The 12,568-nt window shown below is 45.3% G+C and overlaps 1 protein-coding gene across 6 annotated transcripts in view; it reads left to right on the top strand.

Annotated features, from left to right (window-relative positions):
• The window catches only part of SLCO3A1 (solute carrier organic anion transporter family member 3A1), a 320,979-nt gene that overhangs the window by 291,061 nt on the left and 17,350 nt on the right, over window positions 1-12,568 (top strand). For all 6 annotated transcript variants that reach the window (XM_034939452.3, XM_034939450.4, XM_034939451.4 and 3 more), the window contains 2 exons: window positions 4,705-4,880; window positions 8,624-8,688. In XM_034939452.3, coding sequence (XP_034795343.2) covers window positions 4,705-4,880; window positions 8,624-8,688 — 241 coding nt within the window. The remainder of the gene's footprint in view (window positions 1-4,704; window positions 4,881-8,623; window positions 8,689-12,568) is intronic.

The raw sequence follows: 12,568 nt of genomic DNA on the forward strand, positions 1-12,568 counted from the left end.
GGCTTTTCTTCTTCTGTCATTAACCCTAAATCATCCCATTGCTGTCTATTCAGTGTGGGGCTACCTTGGCCCATTTTGGCTGCTATATCAAAACACTTTAAACTGTATGGCTTATAAACAACACATTTCTCGCAGCTCTGGAGGCTGGGAAGTCCAAGATTAAACTGCTGATGGATCTGACGTCTGATGAAGGCCTGCTTCCTGTTCATAGATGGCACCCTCTAGCTGTGTCTTCACGTGGTGGGAGGGGCAAGGCAGTTCTCTGGGGCCTCTTCTTTAAGGACACTAATCCCATTCATGAGTCCTCTACCCTCGTGACCTAATCACCTCCTGAAGACCCCCCACCTTGTAATAGCGTCACATTGGTGATTATTTTTCAACATATGGATTCTTGGGTCAAGGGACACCAAACATTCAAACCACGCACTGCTACCCTTTGTTTCGGCTGCAAATCCTGTGGCAGCTTAACCCTGCTGTCTGCTCGCCTCATTAACATGAACATGGACACATTTAGCTCACCCGGATGGGGCTGTGCAGGCACCGTGCCAGCTGTAGCCTGAGATAAAGATGTCTCATTTTATCCCATTCCATGAGTGCCATGATCAGAGGATCCATTTCAGGAGGGATTTAACACTTTTTAGGGCAGAGAGAGGCCAGTTTCCTCTTTTATGGTAAATATAATATAATCGAGCCATAGCCTAGGTATGGGCAAAAATAAGACCAAGAGGCAGGCAGCAATTGCAGATGACTTGTTAAACCAAAGAAAGCTCACCGATCACATGGGTCATTCAGAGGGTTCTGTCGTCAGTCACTCAACTCCAGTGCCCATATCACATTCCTGAGAGACTGCGTGCTGCAAGTATGTAGCCTCTCAGGAACACTCAGGAATGTGATGTGGGGGTACTGGAATCGAGGGATTCCTGGGGTACTTAGCCAAACAAGACCACAACCACCCACAAGGGGCCCATTTTTCATTTACGCCTAACTACTCTTTGAGTACATATGGTTCTAAGAACTTCAGTCCCAAATCTTTTTCCTCACAGACCACTGCAGTAATCAAAGAAGGATGGTTGCAAGTAGTTTGAACTAGGGCAGGGTTTGAGACAGATTTAGGACATGGCAAAATGAACAGAACTTAGGTATTCACTCAGTCAACATATATATATATATATATATATATATATATATATATATATATATATATGTATATATATATTTTCCCACTTGTGAGCCAAGCCCTGTCCTGGATGGCTGGGGTAAATTAGGGAATACAGCCACAGTGGTCTCTGTCTTCATTAGCTTTAGTGTCAGAGGGAAGATGGATTTGATGTAGGTATGTGAGTGGGGGATTCAGAATTACCTCCTGGTTTCTATTAAGTTGGTGCAAAATTGTGGTTTTTGTCATTACTTTTATAGTCAATAGGGTGCTGTTACTAAGGCAAGAGGTGGAGGGAAAGGAGTTTGGAGCTGGAGCTGGGGCTGCGTAACTGTCAGGAAAACAGTGTTTTGAAGTAAGAGGAAGAAGCAAAGCAACATTTCCTCACTAGACGCCCCTGGCACAGGTGGGTGAGTCAGAGCTCAGGGGAACATCCCAGGAAGCTGTGCGGCATGGCTGCTCAGGAGATCTGATGGGCACTCTGCGATGTGGGGAGCCACGTGGCCTGCAGCAGCCAGGTCACCAGAGGTGGGCATGGCGCCTCCACTGGTCAGCAGGTTAAGCAGAAAAGAAGGCGGCGCAAAGTCGGGAGTGCTGGGACAGGTCGGCGCCTTCCGGGCGCGTCTGTGTGTCCGTCCTCATGCCTGACCATGTGACCTTCTGGGAGCAATGGCCTCAGCTTCCCTTTGTAGAAGAGGAATACATAATTTTCTCTTTACCCTTCACAGTTCCCAGTTGGGACAGACCCCTGTAACCTAAGACAGATTAACAGGAGGAAAACAAAGGTTTAGAAACACATATACATGATGTATACACAGGAGATAGCCAGAGAAATGAGAGCATCTCAAAGACATGGCTTTGACTTCAGGCTTGAATACCATGGTCCAGGGAAACAGAGAAAGAAGGGTGTGGGGAAGGCCAGTTATGAGGAGATGCCCAGATAAAGCACCTTAAAAAAGAGTAACATTTGTTATGCAAGCTTAAGTCAGTGTCTTCTAGATTGACAATAGTCTCTAGGGATTCAGTCATTCCTTTATCTCTGGTACAGAGAGGAACCACCCTTACAAATGGAGATTTCCTTTGTAAATGTAATTTTCCTTACTCAACGGTAACTTCTGTTGTCAGAGGTTCTGCCTGTGTCTGTGGTTTCTCAAAATAATCAGCTCAAAATATTCTTTATGCAAAAGGGGCATACTGCAAGGTGGCATATGCTGGTGTCCTACAACTCCTGCCTTCTGAGTCTCTCCCAGGTTTCCTTCTTGTCCAGCTCCCGTCCTTGCAGGAAAGCGAATTCGGGGGAGATACTTCCCAGCCTTAGGTGGGACAGTAGTGCCAAGCCGAAAGCACAGAATCCAGCACAGGCACTCGTTCCTGGAGGCAGTTTTCATGCCTCACCCGTGCTCATGAGTCTTAGGAAGGGATATAGCAAGTCGGTCTGGGAAGGATCTGGGCTAAAGATTAAATTTGGGAGAGTTGTGATCAAATGCAGAGATGGTAAAATGAAGGAAGGAGAGCTGGGGCAAGAGTACAGATGAAGAAAGTCCAGACCAGGTGGGAAAGAGGAGAAGGTATCAGCAACAAAGATGGAAAGCGAGTGACCAGAGGGGGACCAGGGAAACAGGTAGAGTGGAGCTTTGAAGCCAAACAAGGGAGTGATGAGTAGGGAGCAAGGGGCCCGTGCTCCTGGGAGCTCCGGGGAGAGAAAAATGCATGGTGGGCCTGGGATATGGAGCCCACTGAAGAGCTTAGCACCACCGGATTCATGCGTGTGGAAACAGAAGCCAGTCAGAGTCAGCTGAGAGCGTGGGAGAAAAGGAAATGCAGGTGGTGAGCTAAATAGCTAGAAAAGTTTGGCTGTGATGCTGGGGAGGAGTGGGCAGTTTCCTCTCCTGGGAAGAGGAGGAGTGGCATTTTAAGTGAAAGTTGGGGAGAAGTCTTGCTTCCTAATAAAAGTGAGGAAGGTTCGTTCTCATGTGTATTCTAAAGCTGTATGCTTAGTTTCATCTACGTCTCAGCGCTGCGCTAGGAAAAGATGCTCGGGAAAGAATGCAAAAGACACAGGTCTTGTCCCGAGGTTCTTGTCTCCTCCAGGAGGCATGTAAAGGTCTCTGCTATAGGGGTGGAGTCACCCTTGAAAAGGGACTTGGAGGGAGGCTGGGATGTGCCCCGTGAGGTGAGGTTCTGAGAAGGGAGGCAGTATCTGAGCTGGGTTTTGACAAAGAGCTAAAAAGTCTCTAGGCAGAGGTACATGAAAAGGAACAGAGGGGCGGGGCCTCGGAATCTTCTGGGAATTACAATAAATGCCCCTGGGTACCCTAATTGAACCACCTTCACAAAGGCACCTGCTCTGGGCAGACACTGAGGGGAAGGGTGGAGCCCCAGCGTACGTCTGCCCCCATTCTTTCCCCATGAATAAAAGCCCCTGTTGGGGACACAGCGATACAGACTGGCCCTGTTGGGTTTGGGGCACATGAACACTTTCAGACACCCCTGAAACCATCCCATATAGCTTAGTGGGATCGGAAAACCCATATCTCTGTGTTCTGTGGGGAGAGGGGGAGGACCAGAGGAGGAGAACTGTAAAAGCCAGAGGGGATTTATTTGACCCTCAGGAGGATTTACCTGGGCATGTGCTCTGAAAGCCAAGCAGTCCTGGAAGGAAAAGCAATGAATCATTTATGATTGTTTTCACTTTGTATTCATTAAAGGCCTCTGCACTATTATTATGGAACCTTAATTGGCTTGGCACTGGGCACTGCCTCTCCCAGCCCCTGCTCCTCCCTTTGCCATCAGAAATTCCTGGAGTGAGTGGGGGAGAGGACCCTGTCTGGAACAGGCAGCTGGGCTAGAATCCACCCCGAAGATCAAATGAAATGCAGTCACTTTTCTTTCTTCTCTCTGATCATATATTAATAAATGTATCTATCTTGTTGGGTTTTAGCTCTGCTCCCCACGAGCTGCTCCAAGCTCCTGCATCTCTTAGCCCCCTTTGCTTCCTCAGCCTCCAGAGAACTTTCCATCAGCTGTCCCTCGCCCGGCCTTGCAGACGCGGTGACTTCACGCGTGACAGCTTGCAGCCTTTGTTCCAAGTGCCGTGTTGGGCACTCCACCGGCAACAATATGCGGGTTACCTGATTTACTTCTTTTAATACACTTCAGTGTAATTATAACTGCATAAAAGAGAGGACAAATTGGCAAGTAATTACAATGTTAATTTGGCAATGTTTTATCATATTGTGGAAGCGCAATTTCCTCTCTAATTGTATTGGGGGGGACACATTTGTCTGTGGTTCAGCTTACTGAGGGATTCTTGAGAATGGAAATGAAACACACAAGAGACAGAGAAATCAGCTCTCCTCCCCGTAAATATTCCTTTATTTGTGTGTGTTTTGCAGCCTCCTTAAAAAAGCTAACTCGTTTATTCAGGCCTAATTAATGGAATGCCACAGAATGTGTAATTAGGCTGTGACAGATTCAGCTGATGGATGGCTTTGCCTTTGGAAACCGGAGGTACCCCCAGATAAAAGGGCTGAACGCTTCCCTTTCAGAATCTCACGGGCTGTGCGTGCCTCACCACCGTCCCTGCTGAGAACGCAACCGTGGTTCCTGGAAAATGCCCCAGTCCTGGGTGCCAAGAGGCCTTCCTCACCTTCCTCTGTGTGATGTGTATCTGCAGCCTGATCGGTGCCATGGCACAGACACCCTCAGTCATCATCCTCATCAGGTAAGCCCTCGGCACAGCCCCGCCTCTCCTCCTCTCCACCTGGTGTTCATCTGCAGGCCTCCTAGGGACCAGAGCTTCAGACAACAGGAATCTCTCGAACCAGGCGAGCTAGGGCCACAGCAAGGACCGCGGCTTCTCTAGGCTGATAGGAATCAATTATGTTTGATAGGGACCTCCCACCAAGAGAAGAAGGCAGGGCATGGGGGAGAAGACAGCACTTTCATGTTCTCCCAGAAATAGAGCCTGCAGGCAGTTTTGAAAAGGATCCTGCATTGAGCCTTACAGGACGCAGCCTCGTTGGAGGAAAATGAAAGTGGCGTCAGGGCCCAGCCCCCACCACCCTGCCACTGCTTAGCCATATGACCGTGGGCACTTTCCCCCTAGACTTGCTCCTGAATCTGTAACTGGGGGTGATATGACCGATCCTGCCTGCCTCCTGCAGTGGAGCAGGACCCACTGAGACCATGTGTGTGCAAACACAGTAGAGACGTGACGGGTTATTGTGCAGCAGGGCTCACGGCAGGTGAGCAGTGACCATTCTTGTACAAAGAGGTTGCTGGAGAGAGCCAACCGAAATTCTATTGTTACCTGTCTCTGGGGACCTGTCCTGGGGATAGGTGAAGTGCCTCAAAGATGAGCCATTAGTAATATTCTGAGTAATTTTTATCATTTGTAGAGTTACCTAGATTTGTGTTGGAAACCCAGAAGTGAACTAACACATAGGCTGCCATTCATCTGAATCAGGGGAAGGTACTCTACACAAAGACTCATCAGCTGGGCATGGTGGCTCATGCCTGTAATCCCAGCACTTTGGGAGGCCAAGGCGGGAGGATCACTTGAGCCCAGGGGTTTGAGACCAGCCTAGCCAACATGGAGAAACCTCTTCTCTACAAAAATTAGCAGGGCGTGTTGGCACATGCCTGTAATCCCAGCTACTTGGGAGGCTGAGGCAGGAGAATTGCTTGAACCCAGGAGGCGGAAGTTGCAGTGAGCTGAGGTCATGCCACCGCACTCCAGCCTGGGTGACAGAGCAAGACTCTGTCTCAGGGGGAAAAAAAGACAGACTTGCCTTATTGGGATGCAGTTATCTAAGTGAACAGATTCAATAGCAAAGGCTGGAAATAAAAGTAGGAATGAAACGCATGGAAGTACCCAGTGTCCATGCACCTCACCTCTACTTTATCCAGCTTCTCTCTCCCTCTCACTTTGCCAACCACATTTCCTCATCTTTGTTATGAATTCCCAAGGAAGAGGATTTTTACAAGTACTAATGTTACCTAGAACGTCATTAGCAAGGCCTTGCGACTGTGCAGAGCATTAGGGTATAATAGCAAATTACCATTTTATACTTAGTAAGTTTGAAAAATAAATTTTAAAAATTGACACCCAGTGCTTACAAGGCTGTGGCAAAACTGACAAAATCACAAATTGCTGGTGGCATGGGAAAAGGCTATCACTCCTTTCAAAAACACAATATGAGCCATACAAATATTCGGACCCTTTTATTCAGTAACCCTACCCCTTGCCGTTTATCTTTAAAAAGTACTCCTTTACAAGAAAAAAAGAAAGAGCTCAATGCAGACAAATTTTTATTACGTTAACTATAATAGCAGAAAAACCTGAATTGGAATAGTGAGTTAAATTATGGCACTGCAGCTCCATGGAATAATGAAAATTCTTAAGAATGTGAAAGTGTTTATGAAATGAACTATTGAATTTAAAACTATTTAGAGAAGATGATTATAATATGCATTTGGACAAAACCCATCAGATCTCATGTATAGGTTTTAGGTGGCTGCCTTATGAGTAGTTTATTTTTCATTATTAGATGTTCTCGTGAAGTTATATTGTGATATTCATACACTAAAGGCACGGAGAAGCATGAAAAATGACTAGTCTCTTATTAGCTTGCCCCACGACTCCTCTGCAAAAACCCAGCCTCTAGACACTGACTAGTGGTGACTACCAAACATGGAAAGTTTGTTGAAATTCTTAATCACTTCCAAATCTCAGCTTGATAAACAGCTCTTGGAGCTTTGCCGGAAATATTTGATTCCCTCTAAATTAATCAGCCACAGATCGCCTAAATGACCTAGGCTTATAACTCCATGCTGTGCTGGAAGCACATGCTATGCATTGTGCATATTGAGAGGTCCAAGACACAGCTTTATTCCATCACCTTCCTAGTCTGATTTGCCATCACAGATGTCTCAGGCTGGCACAGGGGCACAGATGTGCACCAGCCCTTGCCCCCTCCCAGAAGAATGGACCCACCGTCATGCCAAACAGGACCATCCCAACAACAGTGCTCAGAACATCTGGAAGCGAGGTTGAAAGCTGATGCCCAGCCCCTCTTAGGCCCCACGCTGGGCTCCGAGAGTAATTAGGCAGTTTCTCAAGGTCACCCAGCTAGTACGTTTAGAGCTAAGACTCCCTCCCAGCGTTGTCCAGAGCTTTCAATAGTGTTCGCACGGAGCCCTCCGTTTCTTCATGACTCAAGCCAAGAAGGATTCTTCTTCTCAGAGGAACCAGTTTCCCAACAGGATATGAAGGGAGATCTTAGCACCTTGCTCACTTTGTTCCTAGTGACATATGATAGCTGAAAGGAAATCAGATTTCAGGTGATAAATATTCTAACTCATTATACCAGCATGCTTTCTTGATAAGGAGAATTTGCCTCTATTTATGTGTCTTTCAAGTCAGTGCTTTCAAATGAAAGTGCAAAAACCGGAGACGTGGAGCTGATAATAGCTTTGAAGAACTTGGATTTTGTAACGTGCACGTTCTAAAGGGTACTGACTGTGTTTCTGTCCAGAGACACTGGACTCATCATGGACGTTGTACTGGTGTCTAACTCAACCAGCCAGAGTCACGTCCCCATCGCTCAATGAAAGTCATGACCTGCTGCCCTGGGATGACTTACCTGTACTGTCTGGGCCCCAAACTGAAGAACTAGGAGTCCAATGTTCGAGGGCAGGAGGGGTCCAGCAAGGGAGAAAGATGTAGGTTGGAAGCCTAGGCCCACCTGGTCTTTTCATGTTTTTCTGCCTGCTTTATATTCTAGCTGTGCTGGCAGCTAATTAGACGGTGCCCACCCAGATTGAGGCTGGGTCTGCCTTTCCCACCCTACTGACTCACTCAAATGTTAATCTCCTGTGGCAACACCCTCACAGACACACCCAGGATCAATACTTTGCATCCTTCAATCAAGTTGACACTCAGTATTAACCATCACAGTGCTGAAACATGCTAAGTGGATTATTTCCCAAATGGTCCATCCAGGGTGTCTAACCATGCTAATCTGGTGGATTTCACAAAATGACTGGAGAATGGTAAAGGTGCTCATGGTTTCAGCTTGTTTGTGAAGGATAAGGGGAATTAATTATTTTCTCAGTTGATGTTTTCCCCCCCATACGTGTACCCCACCCACTTAAGATGCTTCCTGATCTCAGCAAAACCAACATGTCTTTAAATGTAGGCTTTATGACCAAATTTACATTCTGTCCTTCGAATGACAAGGTTAGCTCCAGTTATTAAAAAACACTGTTAAATTCCTAAATTTATCTTGGCACCACAGTTGCAGTTATTTTTCAGACTTTAGGCAGGGGAAAAAAAAAAAGACACTATTAGTAATTTTCTAAAGAAGAGCTCTGATGGACAGCAGCAAATGACTCTGGAGTCTGTTAATTACAGGGGAATGATAAAAATCTGTTTTTTTTTTCTCTTCATCTCTTTGCACGTAGGACAGTCAGCCCTGAACTCAAGTCTTACGCTTTGGGAGTTCTTTTTCTCCTCCTTCGTTTGTTGGGTATGTATTATCTCTTTATTTCCTCAATAATGAATTGGATGCTTATTACTAGGTGAGTAACTGTCAGTCAAATTATCCCATTTCCTAGGTCTGTCTCTTTTTTCTTTGAAGTTTAATTATTAGTAAATAAGAAATTTTAAGTCTCAAAATTTTGGTCAGAGATAAACTCAGACACTGCCTGGATATCACAAAGTTCTCATTTATACCAACTCTTATCTTCACGCCACCATGAATTCTCATCGGCATAAGGAGGAAAAGAGATGGCACCAAAGGGGAAAAAAATCTGGTGGTGTAATTTGGCATCTTCATTAAGCAAGCCATGAGCAGCTTGTGAAATGCTTCATTTATGGGGCCGCCAGCTGGGAGAGAGAGGCGTTCTCACAATGCCTTGAAAATGGAAACTTTGCATCCTTTAAATTTTTCCAAACTGACTTAGTTTGTTTACCTTGAATTTCTGGGATGGGGCAAATGTGACCTTCATGCTATAGGACCCACTTTTCCAGATTTGGTATGGAAAGAAGGAATAAAGTCTGACCCTCTTGTTTTTAAGATAGGCAAAAGGAAGATGAGATAGTCCATGGTTCACCACCCAAGGTCCTTCCTGGGCACTGGCTGGGCTAACGCTGGGCCTGGTTCCCAGCTATGCCTACCTTTCTCTTGCCATACCACAGTGTTGCTTTATGAGCATTCTTTTGTTAAGGCCAAGATCAAGATAACTTTTTTCCTTGAATAATAGGACAGTCACCTTCCCCAGTGGACTTTAAGTGGCATCTGAATGTAGAAAGGAAAACAACCATGACCTGTATTTTTAGAGTAGAAATAAAATTCCTCATTCCAAGTATATAATCGTGGATAAGCACAAATACCTAGCTATAGAAATGTTTGTAAAAGTGGAAAATTGGCAGCAACCCAAAAGCCCAACAGCAGACAATTAGTTAAATCAGTTATGGTCTATAATCACAGTAGGATTTATGTTCCCCTTTAAAATTCTGGAAAGAAAAATATAGACTTAGAAAGGGCATGTGATGGGGGAAGGGGAAAAAAAAGGTCTGTAATGTAATAAAATGGAAAAATATTGCAAAAGTTACCAAAAGAGTATCAGCTATTATCTTTGAGTAATAAGGTTATATTTTCTCAATTTGTTTTAAAGTTTTGAATGAAATGTCTGTTACTTTTATGAGATCAATTTTTATATATCGATATATGAAAGAAAAATATTAATCTTTAGATCCATTAAGGTCCTCCCTGGGGAATGGCAAATACATAGCATATGTCTCTCCTCACCTTCCTTCTCCGTCTATAGCAAAAACTTTCTATCAATCTGTGATCATTCCCTCTGTGCCTGGTAGAAGACCTCAGAATGCTCTCAACCACTATCAATCCATGTTCCTTGGTATATACATGGGAACTCAAATGGCATTGTCTTAAGTCTAAGTCATGGAAAAGAGAAGTGCTCTAGGTGTGAAGATGCCCCAATTAAAACAAGTTCAGCGCTAATTCAAAGTGAAGCATTTGGGCCTTCCTGGGAAGCTGTAGTAGCATGCAGAAATACTAAGGCAGAGTTATGATCATGCTGATTTTTTCCTATCAGTGGGAGGGTGCAGTCTGCATATATTTTACCCCTGCTCTCACTGCAGTGTGGGGTGGATCGATAGGTGGATGTGTAATATTAACTGGCACATTGAGACCCTAATTTTTGCACATGGTAAAGCCATTCCACATATGCATTTGTTCAAGAAGCTAATGTTTATTGAAAACCTATTGTGTTCTAAGCCATGTACCATCCCCAGGTAAGTGACCTCAGCTCTGCCCTTATGAGTCCTCTGGGGCTGGCCAGGGAAGGTAAGAGCCCACCCTCCTCATCTGTGGAGTTGCTATGGAGATCTCTGCACCTCTAGACAGATACTAAGGACTCAACACAACTGGCAAAACATTTTTTTGATAGCACAAGATGAAAAACAATTTGCAAGGTATTTCTGAAAAGTTAATGAAAATTGTAGGATAGTTGAAAGCAAAAGTGAACATTATGAGGCATATGATACTGTTAAAATCATCATACACTGCTGTAAAGCAGTTTCAATATCTGTATGTCTGCCCCAGGAATAATCAACCAGGTATTACCTAGAATAGTGTTTTTCAACTTCTGCAACTGTAATCTAGAGCAAGAGATGACAAGTTTTGCATTACGGCCCAGTACGCACATGCCTATGCCTAGATACAGCTGAAACAACAACAAAAAAAAACATGAAAAAATACTCACTGTAATAGGTATGACACATTCTGACATTTTCTATTCTAGTCTATTACATGCTTTTTAAAAAGTTGGTTGTGACCCACCCTATTGATTTTATTGCCCCTTATGAGTCTCAAATTAGAGGCTGGAAAACCCTGCTCTAGAAGACTATGACACAGCTTCATCTTTCAGTTAAAAGCAGCTCATTGAAGAAGTCTTAGCATTTGGCCTAATTCCCTTTCTTGCAGGACCCAGTAAGATTAACCACCATTATTGTTAATGTGAAGGCCGGCAAAGACATCAGATCCTGTGACATCGTCAACTTTTTTGCTAGCCTAGGAAGGGCAATGGGGATACAATGGGGATATCACAGGTTAGTGTGACAAGATTCGAGTTGGCACAGGTGCAACAGGAATATGTAGAAGGGCCTCCTAATCTTGCCTTGGGATGGGAGCAGTGGGTTTGGAAACGATGTGATGTCTATGCTCAGCCCTGGGGAAGGAGTAAGAGTCATACAGATGAGCAGGGAGAAGGACTTAAGGGGTAGAAGCCCGGGGATGAGCAAAGGTCCCAGCATGTTTGGGGGCTGCAGAAGGCCCAGACTGGGGGGAAAGGGGGGACAGAAGAAGATGGAGCTGGAGAGGGTAGTGGATCAGGAACTTGGTCAGGAAGGGCTTCTGCCCTGTTGCTGCATTTGACCTTTATCTCGGGAGGGTGAGGCAGAAGAATCCCTTGAACCCGGGAAGCAAATGAAAGTTGCTGATGGACTTTAACCAGAGAGTGACAAGATCCACTGTGTATTTTAGAAAGGGCTTGTCTGCCATGTGGAGAATAAGAACATGGCTGAAGAAGTTGCTGCTGTAATGAAGTGAATGACAGAGGCTCGTGCCGAGATGGTGCTCGCAGGATGGGGAGAGGGATAGGGTTGAGAAATAAGAGGAGGAATCTGCATTATGCATTATTCTCCAAGTGGAAGCATAAGAACTGGAGTCTTAGAAAGGGGCACCCACAGTGCCCACTCCTAAGAAAGTCTTGGGTAATGTGGTGAACAGGGGAATTATTTATGAGACAGGAAGAAAGGATGTAGAGCAAGTTGGGAGTGGTGTAGACCAGCGCTCTCCAGTGGAATGTTCTGTGATGATGGAAATGTTCTCTGTCTGTACCACAGGTGCTATTGCACACTTGAAATGTGGCTTCTGTAGCCTACTTTAATTTTATTAGTTTTCACATAAGTAGGTGGATGTGGCCAGTGTCTGTCATACTGGACAATGAGGGGGCCATCTTTGATGCACCACCCTCATGGGTCAGAGTGAGGAAGTGGGATAGGGGAACAGGAAGACCCTCTTTCCAGACACTTGGGTGTAAGTGAAGAGGGCAGGAGCTAGAAATGAATGTGAGATCGGTATCCCTTGTTGCTTTACCCACCAACAGCAAGGAGTTGGTAGAAAGGGCCAGGGCAGGGCTGCAGAGGTGTACTGGTCAGTGGGGCTCTGGGAGTGGCCCCAGCACCCTGGAGTAGAAGCAGGAGTGTGGCAGGAGAGTGGAGCAAAGAAGCTGAGGGTGATGATCAAAGTAGGGCTGAGATGGGAGAAAGGAGAGAGGACAAAGATACAGGAACTGTAAAAGATACAGGAACTGTGAAAACTA

This window comes from Pan paniscus, chromosome 16, assembly GCF_029289425.2.
Source record: "Pan paniscus chromosome 16, NHGRI_mPanPan1-v2.0_pri, whole genome shotgun sequence".
In the NCBI taxonomy this organism is placed as follows: Eukaryota; Metazoa; Chordata; class Mammalia; order Primates; family Hominidae; genus Pan; species Pan paniscus.